Raw genomic sequence first — 24,237 nt, forward strand, 5'->3', positions numbered from 1 at the left:
CTTGAAGAGGGGAAAGGAAAGGCATGGAAGAGGAAGGTTTTCAGAAGGCGCAAGCCACAGAGACACGCGGGCCAGAGGTATAGGGTTCTGGGAGAGAGTAGGTCTGGAGCATCCTGGCTGCCACTTTTTCTCTCAGTAAGCATTTTCTGGGGGCACGTTAAGCCGGAGTTTCTGTTTAAAGTGCCAGGAGAGACTGGAGCTTACTCTCAGACCAGCTGGAGGGCTGAGGCTTGCTTGAAGGACTTGGAACAGCATGCAGGCTCCCGGGCAGTTCGGCTGCAGCAGGCTCTGTAACTACAGGGTCTCAGCAGGCAGGGGAGGCTGGCTGGGCTCTGAAGGGCTGAGGGGGCCCTAGCATCTCCCTCCGCTGGTCCCGTTCTTCCTGCTCAATAGCCTGCAGGCAAACTGAGCTGCTAGTTCCCAAAGCCGAACCCACATCCAGGAATTCCTGTGTTGGAGCCACTTCTACCCCTCCCCTTGACAAGGTGTGTATACAACTTTGTGAGACACAGATGTAAACTGGGCAATCACCAAGTTCATCAGCACAGCTCTTCCCACATCAGCCCTGGGATGCCTGCTCTGTGGCTCACACTCCAAGGTGAGAGCGGCCCCTCCTCCTGTTTCTCTAACACTGACACCTAGAAACCCTCCGTGCCTCCCTGCCTAACACACACACACACACACACACACACACACACACACACACCAAGTAAATCCAGGCCCAGCTGCACCCTGCACACACCCAAAGGCCTTTTGTTTCTTCATGTACATTGACGTCAACGGGGAGCTCCATTGTTCTGGAAACAAGAATAAACAGCTCATCCACATCACAGAGCTCCTTCTGCTCAGCTTCTCCTTGGTCTCGCTCCATATTCAGCCTGTAGCCTAATGTCACATTTCCTCCCTAAATTTAGCTCTTTCTATTTCTACTGTCAACCTGGTAGAAAGATGTTGGAGTCCATTATTTTAAAAATTATCAAACATCGCGGACCCCTAGAACCCTTCAGAACCTAATCTATTTTCAGTGTCTTCCTGCAAGGTTGTTTTTTTCTTGTTGGAAACTTTCATTCGCTCCACAAATACTGTTGAGACCTAGGTGTTGGGGGGTTATGCAAAAATGTATCTCACTGCATCTTTTGTTTGCAACATAGAAGAGGTGACGCCCCCAGGACCTGGCTTAGTCCGTGGATGCCATTCTCACTGGACCAAGAATCATGAGTGAGTGTGTGTCGGTGTTGCGGCATCAGGTGGGAGGGTGGAAAGAATCCTTTCTTGACCTAGAAACGTGTTGGGGTTGCTCTCACCTCTAGCACAGAACTCTTGGCCAAGCATATTGCTGTTAGCACTAGGGGAAGCAGGCTGGCAAGAAGGAAGTCGGGGGAAGGGGATGGTGAGACCTGGGGAATGCTGTCGGTGGAAGGGGCTGGCCTCCGGTGGCAGCCTTCACCCTGCCTCCCAGCCAAAGGCGGCTCTGCTCTGGGCCCCCAGTCCATTTCCACCACCGTTTCCTCCGGTGGGCGCGGCTCAAGTCAGCCCCGCCCACCCATGCCTGCGCCCTGCCTGGGGGGCCGGTCTGCACCTGGCCTTCCGGGCCCTTGCAGAGTCTCCTTCACGTTCATTCGGGTGCTCAGTTAGCCAGCGTTTCCTGGGCAACTACTCTGTGACACGCACCGTGTTGGCCAGACTTACCTGCCTTGGTTAGAGTGGACATTCCCACCCCGTTCCCCGTCTGAGGGAGAAAATGCTCAACGTTTCACCCTGAAGCGTGATGTTAGCCCCAGGTGTTTAGTTTTTTGTAGATGTTCCTGATCAGGTAGAGAAGTTCCCTTCTCTTACAGTTTGCTGAGAGGTTGGTTGTTTTTTAAAATCGTACCTAGGTGTAGGGGGCCTTTCATTCATGGCAGTATTGTTATTTTCCAATACCCCCTCCCAATCAGTCTATTTTTGCAGATCTGCAAATAATTTAAATCACCACAGCTTTGTCTCCACTCTACAACAACCTGTATACGCTTGCTTTCTTCATTATTGTAATTTACAACCAAAAAATGTAAGCGAATGAAAATGTTCGTGCCCAAGATTCTGCTTTCCTTATGTTATTATTATCTGCTTTCTAAATAAAAGACGTGGTTTTAACGGAAGCCCAAAACCTGTTTGCTAGCATGGCACTTGAGAAAGGACTAAAACTTCGAATGTCCTGGCCATGAGGGCGTTAAAGCCCGAGGACAAAGTGAGGAGAAAACTGTCCCCTCTGGTGAGGAGGGTTGGGGAGGAAGGGGGCAGGTGGAGTTGCTGGCCAGACCTTTGCCTAGACCTTGAGGGCTGACTTCTGGGCCAGTTGGTCTCTGGCAGCTCAACTCCCTGCCCCCGACCCCCCAAGGTCCTGGGCCACCAGTATCCCTCGGTCTCCTGGAAAAACAGCAGGCCAACAAGCTGACCTGTGTACAAGGTGATGCCCGATGTCTGAGGCGACCCCCATGTCCGAGGTGCCTCTTTCTTCAGAGGGCGGAAGTCTCTCATCGGCTGGCATGCCACTCGGCTGGACAGTGCAGCTCCCTGCAACAGCGTCCCTTGTCCAGTCGCACTCTGCCCGTCGTGCGTCCTCAGCTTGGCTGTTTGTAGTGCTGGGGTGGGCCCAGCAGGCACCCCCCAACCACGACGTCCTGGGGCGGTGTCGGGAACTGGGGCTCTGCGTGTCCTGGGGGACAAATGAGGCCCCTCCCCATCAGGACGTCCGGTCCTTCAGGAGGCTGGGGTCTGGGCTGCACATTCTTGGGTGGGCACGGACCTCAAGGTGCCCCTCGCCCTTGACGAGCTATGATTCAGCACGTGCTTACTGTGTCAGGCACAAGCTCGGTGTTCCACACGCGGGCTCTTCCTCAACCCTCACACCTCTGTAGGGCACGTGTCCAGATCCCCACTGTCCCTTTGCAAAAGCACCCTTGATGACATGATGCACCAAGGAATCGTGTGGGGCTAGGTCCCACCAAATGGGACAACCTTTGCCTACATAGAATGATCTCGCGGCCACCCTCGCCACCCTGTGCCTGTGGAGTCTGGGAACCAGGTGATGACAGAGTCCAAGCTCCGGTGTCCCTCTCGTCCCCTAAACATCCTCCCCACCCTAAATCTCCCTCTATGATGTGGCTGGCAGGTGCCCCCTCAATCCTCGTAACTCCTTTTCGGATCCATAGAGGCTCAGGGGTGTAGACAGCAGGAGCACAGGTCCTCCACATGTCCCAACACATACTGTGTGTCTGTCCATGCAGCCATGCGGGCCCACAGTGCCTGTCCTCGCATGAAAGGGCCCTCTGAATTCTGCCTCGGTCTCTGCCTCCGGTTTTCCTCCGGTGATTTCTGCCCTGGGCCTCACAGCGCATCAGTCGCAGTGTTTGCCCTCGTTCACCGGCTTCTCCTTGCTGCCCAACATGGAAAAAATACACTTGTCCCCAGACCAGAGCTTCTTGGACCGCTCTCAGAGCGGGGGCCACCCCCTCTAGGGGCGGTGGTGGGTCACCTGACTGAGCGCAGGTGACTGTGGACTGCAGTAGCCTTGGGGCACACAGCGGTCCCACGTGGAAGGGAGCTGGAGGAGAAAGGCTGCCGTGTGCCCATCTCCCGGCTCCTCCTCGACAGGTCGGGCCCCACGAGGGAGGAGGAGGGAAACAGGACACGCCCACCCCCTGGCACCACGGAAGCTGCTGGGCCCCAGGCTGCGGTGGGGAGACCTTACGGGTGGGAGTACACAGGTGCTCAGAGGAGAGCCGGGAGCTCCCAGAAAGCCCGCGTGGTCTGTCTGCACAATGAGAGGCGACATCAGTGCTGCTGAGCAAAGCAGATGGCAGGCGGTGGGGACCAGCCCAGGGCCCTGCTGCAGAGTCAGCAGTCCGGTCCACGGGGCATCCCTGCCTGCGTCTTGGAATGCGAGCTCGAGGGAATTCGGCAGACCTGTCGGGGGGGTGGGGGGGGAGATCCCTCAGACCCGGGGCGTAAACTAGGACACCCCACGGAGGCCAGGAGCCCCTGAGAGAACTGGTGGGAGTCCAGAGAGCCCCCCTGACAACACTCTCTGGACTCAGAAGGCAGTGGGCGGTTTCATGTGGGCGGGCCCTCCAGAGAGGGGAGGTGGGGGCTTTGCCCCTTGGGAGGCAGGCTTAGGGATGGGACAGTCCTCCCAGAACCCTGTCTGGGGCAGGGAGGACCTGCCCTTCTCCCAAGCTGTGTAGCTATGGCTTGGGAACAAAGGACACCCAGAGGGAAAAGGATGGCCTGCCAAGCCCTGGACCACAGAGGGCTGGCCGACCGAGGGGGACGAAAGGGGGCCTGTGGCAACAGTAGGTAAGGGGCTGTGGGGCGATGGTGAAGGAGGACAAAAGTGGAAGGCCGGGGCCCCTGGGAGATCAGAGCCTGTCCTTCTCACCTGGCAGGGCCACCTTGCAGAGCTTCTAGCCCCCCTGAAGGAAGACTCGGCGGCTGAAACGGAAGAGCGAACGCACCACAGTCTGACAGTCTCAGCCCGGGATTCCTGTGGGCAGAGCACGTGTGGCTCTAGGGCCCCCCGTGAGGCCATTCCTGGTCCGGCCTCCCTGCACCCTGTGCGAGTCCTTCAAAGCGAAAGAGAATGAGGGATGAGGCCGGCTCCTCTGTGCTCCCTTCTGGGAGATCGCGGACCGTGTGCTCCAGTCTGTACGTGCCAGAGAGGGGCGGGGTCCCACATAGTCTGGGGCAGGCTAGACCTCAGAGCCCAGGTAGCTGTCTCCGTCACCCAGAAAAGTCACCGTCATACATGCTATTGGGTTCTTCCCGTATTTCCTCCATGGGCACCACAGGGCAGGCCTTACACTTAACTAGTGAGAGGCAGGAAGGCACCAGCCCACCTGTTCCTCGCCCGTTGCCCTCACGGGGGCAGAGACCCGAGGTGTAGGTTTTTGCTCAGCCAGTCCAGAGAAGCCCGTAAGCTGAGCACGGGCACCTGCTGAATGTCTGGTTTGTCCCGTGTGGCCATCAGCAAGCAGTGGCCGCGTGACAATGCCTCCTCTTGCCCCTCCCCCGTCCTTCACTCTTGCTTCCCTGGAATTGTACTTCCAGATTAAAGCATTCGTTCTTTCTTTTTTAAATTTTTTTTATTTAATTATTTTGAGAGAGAGAGAGAGAGAGAGAGCGCACACGCATGAATGAGCAGGGGAGGGGCAGAGAAAGGGAGAAAGAGAATCCCAAGCAGGGATTCTCTCGATGCAGGGCTCGAACTCACAAACTTTGGGCCGTAAACCAAGAGTTGGATGTGTAACCGACTGAGCCACCCAGGCACCCCTAAAGCGATGGTTCTTATGCCTATCCCGAGGCTCTGTTTTCTAGGGAATCTACACTAAGACATTGGATACTGCAAAAGGTTCTAGAAAGCAGACTCTTGGGGGTTCATTTTGGGATTGAACTGCCTACCTGTCTCAAAGCCATAGGGACCCCATTCCTAGTGGTGAGTGGGACAGTGGCCCTTCAGCTAAGAATGGCTTTTACATGATTTAAAGGAAAAGGGGAGAAAAGAAAGCCAAAGAATATGCTGTAGAGATCGGACAAGACCCACAAAACGGACATTATTTACTCTCTAGCCCTTTACAGAAAAAAATTTGCTGACCTGGGTAATAACCCATCATGCAGTGGCATTGCATTTCTGGAAGTTTCCACCAGCGGTCCATTGCGATGGGGGACCACAGAGACCAAGGCCCTGAGGGAGCGAGCAGATGCGGGCCTTCATCAGCGAGGCCACCATGGGAATGATGCTGATGATGGAGAAGGGTGGTTCCCTACGTTGGTGCGGGAGACCTTGGCAAGCAAATGATAGGCTTAGGACAGTTCACGGCCAACCTCAGACCAAGCGTGCAAGCCCGAAGGCCTCCATGGCAGCCCGGCAGATCCCCATCTTCCGCAGTCGCTGGGTAGACTGTCAGAACTCAGCCCTGGACTCTGATTATAAGGTTCACAGAGCTACAGAAGAGACCAAAGCCACAGCCTTGACGGTCCCCTGTACAAGGTCAGGAGTCAGGCAGGGAATGATCTTGGGCCATGGACGTGGGCCGCCGGATGGATGAGCTGAGAATTTCAGAGCCCCAGGTTCCCAGGAGCCTCCCCATTGGCAGAGGGAGCGCCTCTGACCTTGCCAGAGAACAGCCTGCCCTCGCTAGCTTCTCACCTGGAGCAGGTGCCTTGCATAATGATGCTTGTTCTCAAGGCCTGCCCTCAGCACCCCGCCCCCCTTTGATTCCGGGCCTGGAACGAAGGTCCCGTGTCAGCTGAACTGGAGGAGAAATCACTGGCCCAGGGGCACTCGTCTGTGATTTAGAACACAGCGTTTTGGCAAGTACCCCAGAACTCGTTCTAATCATTTCCCGGGATGACTCCGGCAGCCTGCTAGTAAACGTTTAACAGCTGGCTCTCTGAAGGGGAAATTTTTGTAGCGTTTGCCAGTTTTTCTGGTGTAAATAACCACACTGTGGCCAATTTCAAGCGACCAGCGTGAGTCGGTTATGAAAGAGGCAATGCCTCCCAAGGCCAAATGCGGGAAGAGAAGGGGCCCACCTCTCCTCACCTAGGGCTGTCACCACGGCCCACCCAGCATTGCCTTAGAAATAGCCTGGGTTTGGGGTGCCCGGGTGGCTCAGTCAGTTGAGCATCCGACGTCGGCTCAGGTCGTGATCTCGCGGTCCGTGAGTTCGAGCCCCGCGTCGGGCTCTGTGCTGACAGCTCGGAGCCTGGAGCCTGCTTTGGATTCTGTGTCTTCCTTTTTCTCTCTGCCCCTCCCCTGCTCATGCTCTGTCTCTCTCTCAAAGACAAAGAAAGATTAAAAAACTTTTTTTTGTGGAAATAGTCTGGGTTTGCTCAGTTACAAGGGGAAGCGGGTCTCCCAAAGTTCAGCACCTACAAGGCTATTTTTCCAAACGATTTAGGCGATTTTAAAAGGGGCTGTTGTCACAAAAGAATCTCATTCAGGTTTCCGTTGTAAAAACAGCTCTCAAAGTCGGTGAGACCCTTGGTTTCTGGCATTAGGAGTCTGCTGTGAGCCAGTTCGTGCTGGATTTATAACAGTGGCCCTCAGGACATCGTTTGTGGCAGGGACAGGCCAGGGCTCAGTCAAGCCACTCCTGCTCTTTGTGGCCATAATATGTACTGTCAGCAGAAAGGAGGCTACTCAGGCTTCTGGCCTCCGGGTGAGGGTCCCCGCTCCCTCAAGTGCTGGTGTTAAGTCATTAGGGTTCCGGGGAAGGAGAGATGAATGTCGGGCATCCCTGTTTCACCCTTCCGGAATGATCTGGCCCTCGAGACCTTTCCTGTCAGCCCACCTCTCACCATCTGAGCCTGGAGAGCCAGACGACTGGGTGGACCTTGGCCTGAACCGTTTCTAGCCCTCAGGGTCAAAGGCCAGGAAGAGGTCACTGAAAGTCTCAGCGCTGGACAGATTGTTCCAAAGTGATAGGGAGGGTGGGCTTGGCCGGTGGCTGTGCCCGAGTCCCCCTGCCCTTGATGTGGAACATTGGCTCGAGAGACCCAGACTTGCGGTTTAGGAAAAGAAAATGGACTTCCCTTGTACATGAGCGTGGCAGTCTCTGTTTTTAGGGGAGGATGTCTGTATGCACGTGTACACAAGAGAGAATCAAAGAGGAATGTGAAAACTTCAGTGGGTTTTCTCTGGGTTGTGGAACATGAATGACATTAGTTTTATTCTTTGCATTTTTCAGTGCCCTTCATGTATTCCTTAATGGGTACTTCTTATGTTATATGTACTGTATATGTAAATTGTAAGTTCTATCTAATCTGCATTTATAGATTATAAGCATTTCTTTTTTAATTGTTTTAATGTTTATTTATTTTTGAGAGAGAAAGACGGGGGCGGGGGGAGGATCGGGGCAGAAGGAAAGGGAGACACAGAATCCGAAGCAGGCTCCAGGCTCTGAGCTGTCAGCACAGAGCCTGATGTGGGGCTCGAGCCCACAAACCGTGAGATCATGACCTGAGCCGACGTAGCATGCTTAACCGACTGAGCCACCCAGGCGCCCCTCTTATAGACATTTCATAATTACACAACCATGGTTTTAAATGTTATAAACTACTAAATATAAAGTAAAAAATTAATTTTGAACAGGATGTTTAGTATCCGATTAAGTGGCTTGTTCTGTGACCGGGGCTGTATTCACAGAGACAGAGAATAAGGACCAGCGCAGTAAAACGGCCAGAGCCCTGGATTTTTTTTCTCATTGCACATTTACTATTTTTGTCTGGCGTCTATTCATTTCCCAGATTTTGTCTTCAATAATCAGATAAATATTAGCTCCATGCCACTTTGAGCAGCCACGGCCGGAAATTCACCAACCTTGCATTTATCGTGCAAATCTGCCAACATGGTAAATGACGAAAACAGTCTACAGAGGTCAGGGAAACAATGAACAAACCGCAGAAAACAATCTGACGGTGGAGACCAGGTGCAGGTGTGAGCCCAGCGAACCGCCAGCGGAGGCGACAGCCGCGAGCTCTCAGGGATGGAGGACACACTGTGGAATCGGACATACGGAACACGCAGAGGCTTTTAAGTGTCACGGCAAGACACAGATGCCACAGAGAGGTAGAAGGATAAAGCGATGGGCGTGGGCGTACCCGCGAAGCCAAAGCAAAGTCGACGCGGCGACATTGCCCAAAGGCGGCGCAGAATTCGGGTTTTTCGGAGGGTCTTGTGCGCGTGACGGAATAAAACATATGCTGATGGGGGGCACTGGAGGGAATACGGAAGAGTGATCCCGTTCTGTTGGGTGGGTGCAGTGAAAGGATCGTCCAAGCTCTGTGCGTGGCCCTCCTGTTTTGCTTGTACAAAGAATCCAGGGTTTGGGTTGCTAATTCCTGTGCTCTCTTTCTCACGTGGCTTTAAACACAAACAAACAGCCTTCAAAGGGTGTTTGCTTAGAGGCCCTGCGTGTCTCGTGAGCGGGATTTCAGGCGGCCGAGGCAGAGACTTAGCGTGGGCAGCGGGGAGGAGGCCCTGGGGGGCCGGTGGGTTCACTCTGCCCTGCCTGGGCCTGGTCCCTCTGCAGACGCTTCCTCCTCTGACGCCCCACAGGCCCCGGGGCTGGAACGTGGGACTACCCATGCTCTTCCAACAGTGAGGACCCGGCGGATCCCTGCGTGTCGTCTGGGTGAGGACACGGGGCCCCGGAACAGCGCTGCCGGTCAGCACTGGGTGGGAGCTGCTTGGGGTCCTGGCAGTCACCTGATGAGGAAAGTCTCCACCTGTCCCAGGTGCCTGGGACGGGGACACTGTGTACCCTGGCCCCCCACCTTGTCCCCAACTTCCATTCTCGCTCTCCCCTCTGTCCTCCACTCAGGACTCCGGACTTCTTCTAAAACTCAGAACTCATCAGCCGATGGCTCCTTTGAGGCAACTTTCGACGGCACCCATGCCAGGATCACGGAGGCTTTTTAATTCTTAGGGGCTAAACCTTGGGCTGGAGGTTGACGAGCGTTCTCCAAATCTGTCTGAAACGCACTCAAAATAAGAATTATCTCCCGGGGCCCCCGGGTGGCTCAGTCGGTTGGGCGTCCGGCTTCGGCTCAGGTCGTGATCTCGCGGTCCGTGAGTTCAAGCCCTGCGTCGGGCTCTGCGCTGCTGACTCGGAGCATGGAGCCTGCTTCCGATTCTGTGTCTCCCTCTCTCTGCCCCTCCCCCCGTCGATGCTCCGTCTCTCTGTCTCAAAAATAAATAAACATTAAAAAAAAATCATTTCCCCCTTTTCCAAGGATGAGCTTTGCCTCATCCTCTCCAAGGGGTTTGTTGTTGTTGTCGTTGTTTTAACCCTTTTATCCCCACTTTTCCCTCTGCTCAGTATTCTGGTCATCGGGGTTTCAGGCCACATTTAGGTAACTCCAGGGATGAACTGCCCTCACGGAAGCCCTTCGCCGGCAATAAAGGGACTGACGCAGACTTGCGGGCGGAGCGTCTATGATGGAGAGTTGTCCCTCCAGGTCTTCGCAGGGTGCACAGGCCCAGGCCGCATGACCCCTGCCACAACCCTGTCGTCCCCGGCGGCTCTGGGCCTCCAGCTCCACGGCACAGCGTGAGCGTGATGTGTGTGTGTGTGTGCATGTATGCCGTGGGTGTGTGTATGTGTGAGGGTGCCCGTCGCCGGGGACCTGCATCCTTCATCAGCCTCAAAAGACTGACCCATTTTCCGTCACCGCCTCCCCGCGGCCAGCGGAGCCTTTGTTGGGTTTGTATAGCAGACCCGAACTGGAGCCGGGTCGTGTTTAAGAGCAGGGGTGTGGGCCTCGCAGACGGCCGAGGAGGCGCAGGCCTGGCTCTCCTGTGAAAGTTCAGCTACTTTCCTCCCGGAAAATTTCGAAGACTCTCGTTTCCTTTTCCTCGGTCGTAGCTGAAACCTGCCTTCAGACACGAAGCCGACGGCGGACAGTGGGAACACCCCGAAAGCATAGCCCGCGGTTGGTAACTGGGACACAGAGCCGGCTGTCGGGCGCCCCCCCCCCCCCCCGGGGCTCAGGTCTTGCACCCAGCTGACCTCGTGTTTGCAGAGAGAGGTCCGGGCTAAGACAACCCCTAGTGCGCTCAGCGTTTGTCCAGAGCCCTTTGGGTCCCAGCAAGTTGAATTGTTTTTGGTTTGTTTGTAAAATGGCATTGCACTTAGAACAAAAACAATTGCTTTCATCTTAAAATACTCCATGCTCCTTTTGCCTGCGGACCCCTGAGTCGCCGGGGGGGGGGGGCTCTCTCATCCACTGGCTCCATTCAATGATGTAGCCCTCCTTTCTTCTAGATGCTGGAGTTGTGCCTAGTATTACCTGTCTGACACTTACAATCATCGTCGGGCACGTATCAAGTTTACCTATTCGGATTGAACAAAGTCACTCTAAGAGGACAAATGTCTAAATTGTTAGCTAGGGGCGCCTGGTGACTCAGTTGGTTAAGCGTTCCAGTCTTGATTTTGGCTCAGGTCATGATCTCATGGTTACTGAGATCAAGGTTCGTGTCCAGCTGTGTCCTGACGGCAGGAACCTGCTTGGAATTCTCTCTGCCCTTCTCCCGCACAGGCACACGTGTGTGCACTCTCTCTCTCTCTCTTTGTCCCTCAAAATAAATCAATAAACTTTAAAAATTAAAAAAATTTTACTGCTCATTTATTTTTGAAGAGGTGAGGGGGGGAGGGGGGAGTATGAGTGGGGGAGGGGCACAGAGAGAGCAAGACACAGAATCTGAAACGGGTTCCAGGCTCTGAGCCGTCAGCACAGAGCCCGACGTGGGGCTCGAACTCACGGACCGTGAGATCATGACCTGAGCCGAAGTCAGAGGTTTAAGCGACTGAGCCACCCAGGCGCCCCAAAACTGTAGAAAATGTGAATTGTTAGCTAAATATTGCCATTCTGAAGAAGCACATCATGCCTGGGCTTTTGTGTCAGTAAGAAGCCAGCAATGGGACGTTCTCCCCCTTGCGGGGTCATCTAAGGGGAAACCTTCTCATCCATCAGGAGCCCTGTACGGTTGCCGAGAGCAGGCCCTGCAGGGAGCCCCAGTCCCCGTCCTGTCCTGCCGTCGACCCGGTGCACGATGCTGGATATATTCCTGAGCCTCAGGGTCTCTTCTGTAAAGTAGAGTGAACGGCAGGACCTATCCCGATTTTGTTTTAAAAATCGACGTTTAGGGGCGCCTGGGTGGCTCCGTCGGTTAAGCGTCCGACTTCGGCTCGGGTCACGGTCTCACGGTCCGTAAGTTCGAGCCCCCGCGTCGGGCTCTGGGCTGACGGCTCAGAGCCTGGAGCCTGTTTCAGATTCTGCGTCTCGCTCTCTCTCTGCCCCTCCCCTGCTCATGCTCTCTCTCCCTCTCAAAAATAAGTAAAACATGAAAAAAAGTTACATTGTGGTGAAATACACTAACATAAAGTTGCCATCCTCCTTCTTGTTAAGCGCAGCTCTGGGGTGCCAAGTGCATTCCCCTTGCCGTGCAGCCAGTTTCCAGAACCGTTCTCATCCTGCAAACCCAAAACTCGCCTCGCCCTGCCGCACCTCCCCCCAGCTCCCCGGCAGCCGCCAGACACCGTTGTTCCGTCATGGGGCTTCCACGACTCTAGGGACCTCGTGTAAGTGGAATCTTACAGTTTTTGCCTTTTAGTGAGCGGCTCGTTGCGCTGGGCCTCACGTCCTGGAGGCTCATCCACGTTGTAGCACAAGGTGTGGGCTGGGCCTCCTCCCCACCGCAGCCCATAGGCTGCACCCCCGGCCCGCACTACCTGCCCCCTCCTTTTCCCTTCCCTTTGCCCGTCGGATTGGTCTCTGACCCCCTCAAACTCCCCGGACTTGAGAGTTAAACCTCGTTTGGAGCCCCACCACCCTCGTGATTCATGGTGGGCCTGGTCCTCAGCCATTTCTGACCTGTGGGCTGCCAGGGAGCGGGCCCAACCCGGCCGCCTCTCCTGGGCCTCCCCTGTCTTCCTGCTCTCTCCCGGCAACCCCCATCGGAGTCCCGGGTCCTCTCGCAGCCCTCCGGTGGCGCCCCCTGCCGGACGGCTGTGTGACTGCAGCACCAGGGACTCTGGTCTCCCTCTGACCCCCATCCTGGGGACTTCAGGTCAGGTGCCAGTGGGGGATGCCGCCCCAAATTCTCCCGTTAGGGGCTGCCTCCCCGGACTGCTCCCGAAAGCAGCGATCTCAGCTGGAGGTCCCTGGGAATGTGGGTTTGTGCCCCCAACTCGATCAGCCCTCTAATGGGGGCTGCCTCTGGGGAGCAGGAGGTGAGTAGACCCCTCTGGTGGTGTCCCAGAGAGGAGCTTAGCCGGGAGCTGACAAGGACCGATACTCCTCGTGGAGGGGCACCTGGGGGCACTAAGGTGATGTAAGCCTTCTCCTTTGGGTTCAGGTGGTCGAGGTTCATGGTGTGCCCTGAGAGACCGTAGAATCGGTTCCCTCTCCTGGAGCCTACATTCTCCCGGGGCGGGGACACTGTGCAGCCAGCCACACAATTCTTCAGTCGTGGCCCCGAGGCAGGGGCACCATGAGGCACAGGTCAGGTGGCCCCTGAGAAGGGGCCCACGTGTTGGTGGGAGTCCACTGCAGGGTGACAGCTGGGGAGAGTTCAGGCGGGAGACTCCGTTTTTGGGTGATTCGAAAGGAAGCTGTGCTCTTGAACTCCAGCCTGTCTTGTGTGAGAAGGACGCACACACGGGAAGGGCTGGGCACAGGGAGGTGGAGGGAGTCCCCGGGTGGGGTCCCTCGATTCCCTCCCCTCTTGCTGACACCCACTCTGGCGGAAAGCTCCGGGTCCGCACACGTGCCTCGTCCTCATGTACTTCTGGAAGGAGCAAATAGTGACCGACTCTAGATACTAGTTAACCAGACCTTGGGGGAAGGGGCTTGCTTGGGACTCTGGCAGCAGAAGACTCTTGCCCTTTGTCGGAGAACCAGCCTCCTGTGCAAAGAGCATGAGAGCCGTGGTCCCTGCTCCAGGACCCTTAAGCATTCATCTGTGTGTGTTGTCAGGGATTCAAGGGCCATCTGTCAGGCCCCCAGGCTCTAGGAGACCCGGTTTAAGGGAACATGTTGGGGGGGCACCTGGGTGGCTCAGTCGGTGAAGCATCTGACTTTGGCTCAGGTCATGATCTCGCGGTCCGTGGGTTCGAGCCCCGCGTCGGGCTCTGTGCTGAGAGCTCAGAGCCTGGAGCCTGCTTCGGATTCTGTGTCTCGCTCTCTCTCTCCCCCTCCCCTGCTCCTGCTCTGTGTCTCTCTGTCTCTCTCTCAAAAACAAATGCACATTAAAACAATTAAAAAAAATAAATAAGGGACCGTGTGGGATGGGGGCTCTGCCCTGATGGTTCCGGGGGCACTGCTCTGAGTGCCTGCTGTCACAGATAGTTATTGGGAGAGATGTTTGAGCTTATCTTCTTCACATCCTTCACTTTCCTGGTGAAATAACTGACGACTGACGAGGTCGGAACCCACCCAATTGGGACACCTGGTTACAGGTAAAGTCCACCCCAGGTGACAGCTACCCTCACCGCTAGTTCGGGATGCTTGCCACAGAACCTTCATGGGTCAACTTAAGTCTTGTAAATGACCCTGTTAGAAGCAGTTAGACATAAATGAGGCTACAAATGGGACCTGGGACTCAGTTTACCAACACAGTTTATCAATACCATGATTTCCTCCTCTGACAACTTTTAACTTTTGTTTTTGATCAAAAAGTTCTCACGTATTGAGAAATAAATCTAAATTACAAGGAGGTATAAAGAAGCAGTAGAAATGTCCCATTATTCCAACTCCCAGATAGTCTCTGAAACCTTGGAATCACCGGACGTATTTACACACACACATACTCCCACTCGCACACATAGACGTTCAACGTCACTGAGATCCCATTGTTTACATAACATGGCAGTTTAATTTTTTTATTTAAAATTGTGGTATAAACAAATCATATTATTAGGAGCCCTTTGAAAGAGCAGTTTTAGTAAGAGCATAGTCTATTCAACATCCAGCAAACAGTTATCGAGCGTCTGGCAATGTTAAAGGTTTAGGGGGTCCAGGGGTAGGCAAATCAACCGGGCCCCTCTACTAATTGAACTCACTTTCTGGGGGGTGAATGGGGTGGGGGAAGAGATAGACAACAAAAGCGCAGATAGGAATAAAAAAAATACTTTCACAGAGTGATGAGTACTTTGAAGGAAATAAGGTAAAATAACAGGCTGGAGAATTCAGATGTGATCCATTTTTGGTATCTCTGAGATGTCACATGTGAGCTGAGACCCAAATAATGGCAAGGATCCAGCTGTATGAAGATCTGCGGGATGAGTGTTATTCAGTTAGCGGGACCAGCAAGTGCAAAGGTCCTGAGGCAGAAATGATCTTAGCCAGTGTAGGAAGAAGGTCTTGTCTTCTTTTTCTCGAGGCTCAGCTGGAGAGGACAGGACAAAGTCTTCTATGCAGGCCCCTCGGGATTCACAAAATGGTGTCAGTCACCTCCCAGCTTAGATGGGGAGCACACAGCAAGGTGCCTGACTGGCCGCACAAGCTGATGCCTTCCTTTCTGAGCCTGCCGGGGAGTCCAGTCTCAGATCCAGGGCTGGCGAGGCTGCCTCCAGGCTCTGGGTCACTCCTCTTTCACCTGGGCTCACCTCCCCAGTCCTTCCCGCAGGCCGACCCACATCCTGGGCTCCTGGCCTCCCCTGGCCTTTGTCTCGGGGGAGGAGAGGCAGGATCTGGAGGCCCTTGGCTTTGCGGAGCTCTCTCTCCTGGGATGAGTCACGGCCACTGACATCTTCACTCATTCAGAAACTGCCTGTTGCAAAGCATCCTGCTGGCCCTTTATTCCTCGAACACTTCCTGTGCCGTGATTTCCCATGCTTCTTTAATCACTTGCCGCTTTCACGAATGGCTCTTTTCTACGTTCTCTTTTTCTCTAATCCTTACGTGACTCTGAGGTGCTGAGGGGTAATTCAGGCTGCAGGGCCCCCATGACGCCGGCCCCCGGAACTGGAGGCCGCCCGCTGGTCTCTGGGCCCCTCTGCCTCCCCACTGTCCTCGGGTGGATCCGTGTCTCTTTCTCGGCGTCTGGGACCCTTCGCTGCGTCTTGACGGCCCCGCTTGCCCAGGGCCCAGCGCTCCTGCCCCGGGTCTCCGTGTGGAGGCCCCAGAATGATGCAGCGGGTAGTTGGAGCATGGTCCCACACTCTGTGGCCTGCTTCCCCCAGACAGGCCCTCGGTGGGATCGGGTGGCTCAGCTCCCTTGTCCCAGATCCTCTCAGAGACCCTCTCTCGTGGCCCTGTGGTCCCAGAGAGAGCAGCGAGGCCGGTACCCACAGGCCTGCATGGGGCCTCCTCGGCCTAGATGGCTCCCCTGCTCTCCACAGGCTGTGGGAGAAACCGGAAGCAGGCTTCCCCCTCATGTGGCTCTGGCTGGGCTCCTCAGTGGACCCTCAGGGGCCCTCCGTGGCCACGCCCCCTGGCCCCACTGCTCGGTCCGACCACTCGGAGACCAGCCACTGTTGGCCATGGTGTCCCATGGCTCCGGGCCCAGATGATTCTGCCCAGCGTGAACTTCCAAGGAAAGGGTCTAGGCAGTGTCTTTGGGGAAGGGGGAGCACCTGGGGTCAGAGGCCAGGCAGTGACCTCCCTGAGTGCCCCCTCTACCCTTACTCAGGCCAACCCCAGCCGATGTTCAGGGTTCGGAGGTGGGCGTTCCTCACAGGAGCCTCTGGGCTCCCAGCTCGGCCACGGTGAGATCAGGGAAGACTCAGGACCTTCCAGCTCTCAGACGTTGTGACATCCTCTGTATCTGGTGCAGCCCCGGAGGGCTCCATGCGGCCACCCTGTGAGAATGACATACCGCCCTTCTCTCCCCAGCACCTGGAGGGCAGGAAGCTGGTGCGTCTTTGTCTGAAGGCTTAGTCGCTTCAGAGCTTTGGGCCGGCTTTCGGGAACGAAGGGCACAGCCGTGAAGAAGGACACAGTCTCACTGAGGCCCACCCCGCCATTTAGAAGACTTTCAGCGCCGTCAGAGGGGGGGTGGCAGGGAAGGGGAAGAGAGGGGCTAACCTTGTTCTCCATTTGAATAAGAAGTGTTTCAACATGGGCAAGGACGTTCAGAAATGGTGAAGTGAGGGGCGCCTGGGTGGCGCAGTCGGTTAAACGTCCGACTTCAGCCAGGTCACGATCTCGCGGTCCGTGAGTTCGAGCCCCGCGTCAGGCTCTGGGCTGATGGCTCAGAGCCTGGAGCCTGTTTCCGATTCTGTGTCTCCCTCTCTTTCTGCCCCTCCCCCGTTCATGCTCTGTCTCTCTCTGTCCCAAAAATAAATAAACGTTGAAAAAAAAATTAAAAAAAAAAAAAGAAAAAAAAAAGAAATGGTGGAGTGGTTGGGGAATTCTTTTCTTCTTTTTCTTCTTTATGGACTTTGATTTAACGCTCGTTCTAGGGAGGCAGGACATGTGTGTGATAAAGACAAATATGTGGACAAACACGGGGATAGTGAAGATCTGGAACCCCGGAAGGACCTGATTCACAGCGTCCACCATCACGCTGGACTGTTCCAAGGGACTGAACTGCTAGGCAGTCCTGTCCCTGCCTTGGGCTGAGTCTGGAATGGAGAACCCAGTGCTGAAAGAAAGGGGGTGGATGAGAAGATACATATGTAGATGGTGGGGTTTCTAGAAAGTCAGGGCAATTTGACGAGGCAGGGGGCAGAGGACGGAAGTGCTCTGGCCAAGGGGGTAAGACCTGAAAGTTGGGGGGAAGGGTTACTAACTGAGGGCCACCCAGGAGGGAACACCTCTGAGGGTGCAATTTGCTGCGTGCTTTTTCCCCACGGGGCACGGAATAGCTCTATATAACGAGGCTTGTCGAATTCCTTCCCTCCTAGGTTGTCATTCTCTTAGGTGGCCCCTGACTTCTCAGCGAAGTCTCAGACAGCCGGTGTGCCTGCCTGGTGGAGTGCAGAAAGAGGCGAGGTTGGCACTGTTGGAGGGAAATGAGCCCGGGTGGCTCACCTGGCCTCTGTGTGGGTGACCAAATGCTGTCCTGGGTGCCATTAGCAGCGGGGGGAGGGATGTGCGGATATCAGAGGATGGCAGGGATATTGCTTACTGGAAGGTACGTGGTTCTCCAAGAAGTCCCCAGCCCCTGTTGACCTTAAAAATAAGGCTGTCGGTTATTTTGCCAGCCAAAATAGGTTTATTCTGGAATAGGGGAGAATTGCAATCAGGGACAAGCAACCTACAGCAAAACAATAGGCAAGTCCCTAGGACAAAGGAGAGAAATTCTCTCCAATAGAGGAAAGGGTGAGTTCAGAGGGCTGTTCCAAACAGAGTCCATTGAAGTAAAGCGGGAGTTGGAAGTACAGTGGCTTCTCATTGGCTGAGCTGTGACTGTCTCTCATTGGCTGGGCTGTTGCCTGGCCAGGAGGAAATCTTTCCTCCTGCTGCTGGGATGGTAAAATAATATCCATGTGCAAGTTCCCCCTCTTCCTGTCGGATCTGCAATTGCTAACCAATGCTAGGAATGAGAACTCAGCCTGCTGGCCTTCTGACTATGCTAAACACTCTTTTCTTTCATTAATTTTCACAGCACATAGCACGGATTCCGTGAACGCCTGGACACTTATGAGTTATCCTCACCAAATACGTATGAATATCCAATTAGTACATGAAAAGAGGCTCAAAATCACAAATCACTAGAAAAATGCAAGTTATAACCATAGTAAGATGCCATCACAGCACCACTAGAATGACTGAAGTTAATTTTTTAAATGTTTACTTATTTTTGAGAGCGAGAGAGAGAGAGATCAATCCGGGGAGGGGCAGAGAGAGAGGGAGACACAGAATCCGAAGCAGGCTCCAGGCTCTGAGCCGTCAGCACAGAGCCCGACGCGGGGCTCAAACCCACGAACCGTGAGATCGTGCCCTGAGCCGAAGTCGGACGCTTAACTGACTGAGCCACGCAGGTGCCCCAGGAATGACTCAAGTTAAAAAGAGTGACCTAGGGGGCGCCTGGGGGGCTCAGTCAGTTGAGCGTCCAACTTCGGCTCAGGGCACGATCTCACGGTTCGTGGGTTTGAGCCCCGCGTCGGGCTCTGTGCTGACGGCTCGGAGCCTGGAGCCTGCTTCGGATCCTGTATCTCCCATCTCTCTGCCCCTCCCCCACTCGTGCTCTCTCAAAAATAAATAAATGTTAAAAAAAAAAAAAAAAGAGTGACCTAAAAAAAAGAAAAAAAGGACTGACCTGTCAGGTCTTGCCAGGGATATGGAGCAAGTGGAAATCACACACATGGCTGGTGGGAATGAAAAATGATGCCATCAGTTTGAAAACTTGGTGGCATCTTATAAAGTTAAACTTATTCTTACCATACAACCCAGGAATTCTACTCCTAGGTATTTATTCAAGAGAAAGGAAAACTATGTTTGCCCTGACTTGTATGTAAACGTTCTTAGCAGCATTATTTTTTTAAAAAATATTTTATAGCTTATTTACTTATTATGAAGAGAAGGGAGTGGGGACAGGAACAGACAGAGAGGGAGAGAAAGAGAATCCCAAGCAGGCTGGGATCCCATGCTGTGAGACCACAACCCAAGCTGAAATCAAGAGCCAGATGCTCAACCAACTGAGCCACCCAGGTGCCCCTAGCAGCATTACTTATAAATAATCAAAACCCAAAAGCAACCCAAATGTTGATAAACTGGTGAATGGATAAACAAAATGTACTATGGAATACTACTCAGCCACAAAAAGGAATGACGTATTAATGTATGTAGCAACACGGGTGGATTTCAAAATTGTAAAAGAAAGAATTAAGCACAACAGACTATGTACCTTATGATTGCATTTATATGAAACTCTAGAAAAGGCATAATTATCATGACAAAGTGGATCAGTTGTTGCCTCCTGCTGGCAGAGAGAGGAGATAGACTGCATGTGAGCGAGAGGAAATATCTTGATTGTGGTGGTGGTAACATAATTGTATATAGTGACCAAAATGCATTGACCAGTAAGTATACTTAAAATAGGTAAAGCTTATTGCGTATGAATAATAATCAAATATAAATCTTAAGTTAAAAAACTCCCACACCTAGAAACATCATGGGCAAATTTTTAAAAACCAATGATAAAAGAAAATCTTGAAGGCAGCCAGATACATAGAACAAAGGTCTACAGCAGACTTCTTTCAGAAACTAAACAAGAAGCCAACGGAGTAAAATGTATAAAGTACTGAAAGAAAAAGAAATGGTTAACCCAGCTTTGCATGCTCTGTGAAACAATCTTTCCAATGTGAAGGTGCAATAAACACTTTCAAATAAAGGAACCGGGGGAGCACTCTTTGCCTGCTGATATTTGCTAAAAGAAATAGTAAAGGAAGTTCTTCAGACAGGAGGAACATGATACCACATGGAAATTTGAATCTACCCAAAGAATGAAGAGCATCGAACATGGTAACAATAAATGTAAATAAAATTTTAAAAAGTACGATTAGAAGAAAGAAACAGATAAAGGGGGTCAAAGGTACAAAGTTCCAGTTATAAAATAACTAAGTTATGGGGATGTAATGGACAGCATGGTGACTTTAGTTAATATTGTGTTACATATTTGATTTGAAAGTTGCTCATTACAATAAACAGCTTTTGAAACTATGGTGGTGGATGTGAACTAGACTTACTGTGGTGATTATTTTGCGACGTACACAAATACCAAATCATTATGTCCTACACTTGAAACTGATGCCATATATGTCAATTATATCTCAATAAAACAAAGGATTTAAAAATGGGGCTACAATGAGCATCTTTTAATAAAAAAGAACTAAAAACAGATCACAAAGCCTCCAAACTGCTGGAAGGACTTCTGCAGTGAACTTGTGCCGGCGGCCCGCAGACGGGAGGGACACAATCACCGACACCTGCTAGAACACCAAGGGCGTGGCTTCGTCCAGGTTGCGATGCGCGGGCACGACTTCTGGGGCAGACTTCTCCCAGCAGGCGCTGCGGGCGGGGCGGGGCGCCGCGGCGCGTCCGTTGCTAAGGCCGCGCCGCCCTGGCGACGGGCGCCTGCGGCCCCGCGCACGCGCCGTAGCCGACTCCGGTGCACTGTGGGATGGGAGCCCGGGCGCTGCGTCCAGGCCGGAGCGGACGGCGGCGGCGGCGGGGCCGGCGGCGGCCCGGGAGCACGGCTTAGGCTCGGCGGGTTGGCGGGGGCGGCGGGGGCGCGGGCTCGGGCGGCGCCGCCATGAACGCGGCCGTGGTGAAGCGGACGCAGGAGGCCCTGGGGAAGGTGATCCGGAGGCCGCCGCTGACGGAGAAGCTGCTGAACAAGCCCCCGTTCCGCTACCTGCACGACATCATCACGGAGGTGCGGGCGGGGCCGGGGGCCGAGGGTCGGGGCCCTGGTGTGGGTCGGGACGCAGGTGGGGGTCAGGACCCAGGTGAGGGCCGGAGTCAGGGTCCCAGGTGGGGGCTGGGGCCCTGGTGCGGGTCGGGACCCGGGTGGGCGCCGGCGCTAGGAGTCAGGCCCCGGGTGCAGCCGGAGTTGGGGTGCCAGGTGCGGGCCGGGGCCCAGGTGCGGACGAGCCAGGGTCGGGACCCGGGTCAGGGTCAGTGCCGGGAGTCAGGGTCCCAGGTGCGGGGCCCGGGGGTGTGGGGGGGTGGTCAGGGCCCAGGTGCGGACGGGCCGGGTCGGAGCCGGGGATCGGGGCCCAGGTAGGGGTCGAGGCCAGAATCAGGGTTGGCGTTAGAGTCGGCCTCGCCTAGCCGAGCACAGCCGCTGCCCGGGCCCGCTGGGCCCAATCCCGCGGTGCCTGTGCACCGAGTTCCTTGCCTTCACCCCTGCTCTGCCCTCTCATCCACCCCCACTGGGCTGCCTCCCTCCGCCCCTCAGGGAGCCTTATTTCTTTCCTATGTATCTGTTAGAGCTCATCTTCCATTTAGCTTGGCAGGGCCGTTTTTGTGACCCCCCCCCCCTTCCTTTCAGTGCCTGGCTCGTGAAAGGTGACCAGACATTGTGGGATATTGAAGTTATTCTTTTCTATCCTCATGTTTCCCAAGCATCCTCCACACTACTCTGCACCGTGGTCCCCATGTTTTAGATGTTTGATAAAAACCTGGGGGTGAATTTGTTGAAGGTGGTTGTAGTGGGACACCAAAGGGAAAACTCTAGAAGAGCAGGTTGATATTTGCCGCTGAAGGGCACAGCCTGGCCTCCATGGAGATTGTCTGTAACTTTTCCCCAGTGGATGGTGAATTACCGAACGGTGGAGACCGTGTGTGTTTGTTGCCATATCCTGGGTGAACTGAACTGAGTAAGGTACACAGAAGGTGCACAGCCAGCCTTCGTCGTTGAACGGGGCTGTCAAGGCTCCTGGTAACTCAGGAGCTCCGTGGTGCAGCTAAGAAGGGTATTGAACCCAGCAACTTGGGCGCGGCCTCTGGGAGTTAGGAATCAGGTTGAACTTGCAGGCTTCTGAGGGCTCGCCGAATTGATGCTCGTCTTCACTTCTCTTTCCGACCGGTGGGCGCCTTCCTCTCCACAAACTGCTTTACTTATCCGCTCTCTCAACTTAGTTTATAATGTGCACCTCTGTGTTAAACACCCTAACTGTGCTTGAGACTCTGGAATCCCAGCCACATCCCAGGGCTGTCTTGCCTAGCTCTACCTCCTTCCACCTGTCCCGGCCAGTGTTTGGGAGGGGACAGGGCCATGTGGAGAGCCTGGTGGGAGCTGGGCTGTGTGCTGTGTTATCCTGCGAAGTTGGCAGGTAGTGACGTCTAAGCCAGGAGGTGAGGCTGCCTGACCCCAGTGCGTGCCACCATGGCCCGACATGACACCTTTATCTTCTGTGTTAGTCCTGTCTGGCCACTGAAGTGGGGAGGCAGGGGGCATATGCCTCATCCTGTGGGTCTTGGTGTGGTGCTGGGCTCCTGGAAGGCCAGAGCACATTGAAGTGGAGGAGGAAGAGGGACATTCTAGCAGGAATTGACTCGATTGACCAGGCAGCCAGGCTGTGTGGAAGGAGTTACACGTTCTCCACTGGGAACCAACGGTCTGCTTTTCTTTCATGGGTTTTCTTTCCTAATCTAATGCTGAAATTAATTTCTCTGCCCTGTGTAAAGGCAAATTCATTAATTGGCACCTACTTGTTAAGGATATTAGGATGACTGACCTATTGGAAAGCAATTTCAGGTAGGGGGTGAAGAGTCTCCTCTGAAAATTCTTCACTGCCTCTGAGTATTGTGTTCAAATCACCGTTGGTATCTTAGCTACGGCTCAACTAACTCAGCCTCTTTCATAAATCAAAGCATTGATCTTGTGAGGTTAATGTTTTGTGTCCCTTAAAATTATTATTCACAATTTTACTGCCTGCAAACTAGGAAAACGTCAAAAGAGACAAAATGAAAAGGTTCCAGGAATATTAAGGATTCTCTCTCTCTTTCTCTCTCTTTTTATGTTTATTTTTGAGAGAGAGAGAGAGAGAGAGAGAGAGAGAGAAACAGAGTGTGAGTGGGGCAGGGGCAGAGAGAGGAGACACAGAATCGGAAGCAGGCTCCAGGCTCTGAGCTGTCAGCACAGAGCCCGACGCGGGGCTCGAACTCATGAACTGTGAGATCATGACCTGAGCCGAAGTCGGTCACTAAACCGACTGAACCACCCAGGCACCCCTGTACTGAACCCTTTTGCTCCCTTGAACGGGACCCTGTTGGCCCCGGGACCTTGCAGGGACCGTTCAGCCTGACACGTGTTTCCTAAACACCCCCGCCCCCCACTCTTGTTTCCTGGTAGCAGTGGCCTCAGTTTAGATCTGATTTCCTCTGGGAAGCTTTCCCTGACACCCTTGCCCCTCCTGCATTTGGGTTGGGGACCGATCTTGTGCTCCCTAGTGCCCCGCAAGTCTTTGTAACGTTCACCTGTCCCCACTTCCAGACTGGGTCCTGCCTGGTAAAAGGCCGTGGCATGCGGTAGATACTCAAAAGCTTGTTGAGCAAGTGAAGGAATTAAATCCTGGATGTGGACAGGATCTGATGGCTCCTGACCGTGGGGCTCAGGGGGTGAGGCTGATGAAGGGGCTGTCCCATGAGGTGCTGACCGTGGCCTTGATCTTTTGAAGGTGATCAGGGTGACTGGTTTCATGAAGGGCCTCTACACGGATGCCGAGATGAAGTCCGACAACGTTAAGGTAGGCTGGGGGCGTCACACCCTCACCTTAACAAATGGGTGTTTTGTCAGCGGCGTGCCGGGTGTGTGTCGGCTCGAGGGGTCGGTCACTCTGTGGGCTGCGGTTCGCCCTTCCCGTTCCGTTTCCTTTTTTCCGCCGACTGCGCATTGTGCTGATTTTATCCGTTAACAAATGGAGTCAGTGTTTCAAGGTTTCTTCCGGCCTCTCCGCTAGAATTAAAAGCGTCAGCGAGTCGTTTTGTTTTGTGACAGAGGGTTCGTATTTGCAGATTTGACATCTACCAACAGTAAGCGTGCCTGTTGAACATACCGAAGAGGGTGCAGAGTTCTTTGGAAGTACTTTTTTGTTTGTGTTTTGAATGGAAATCTTTCAGGATAAAGATGCAAAAATTAGCTTCCTTCAGAAGGCCATAGACGTGGTGGTGATGGTTTCAGGAGAGCCGCTGTCGGCGAAACCAGTGCGGATCGTGGCCGGGCACGAGCCTGAGAGAACTAACGAGCTGCTGCAGAGAATTGGAAAGTGCTGTCTCGGCAAGGTAATGCTGGCGAACCGC

The 24,237-nt window shown here is 54.0% G+C and overlaps 1 protein-coding gene across 6 annotated transcripts in view; it reads left to right on the forward strand.

The window, feature by feature from the left end:
* The first annotated feature begins 20,726 nt into the window (after window positions 1-20,726).
* The window catches only part of TRAF3IP1 (TRAF3 interacting protein 1), a 62,405-nt gene continuing 58,894 nt past the window's right edge, over window positions 20,727-24,237 (forward strand). For all 6 annotated transcript variants that reach the window (XM_030325527.1, XM_030325520.1, XM_030325521.1 and 3 more), the window contains exons 1-3: window positions 20,727-20,866; window positions 23,616-23,684; window positions 24,058-24,219. In XM_030325527.1, the coding sequence (XP_030181387.1) occupies window positions 20,744-20,866; window positions 23,616-23,684; window positions 24,058-24,219 (354 nt within the window). In that variant the 5' untranslated portion in view covers window positions 20,727-20,743. The remainder of the gene's footprint in view (window positions 20,867-23,615; window positions 23,685-24,057; window positions 24,220-24,237) is intronic.

This window comes from Lynx canadensis, chromosome C1, assembly GCF_007474595.2.
Source record: "Lynx canadensis isolate LIC74 chromosome C1, mLynCan4.pri.v2, whole genome shotgun sequence".
NCBI classification, from domain to species: Eukaryota; Metazoa; Chordata; class Mammalia; order Carnivora; family Felidae; genus Lynx; species Lynx canadensis.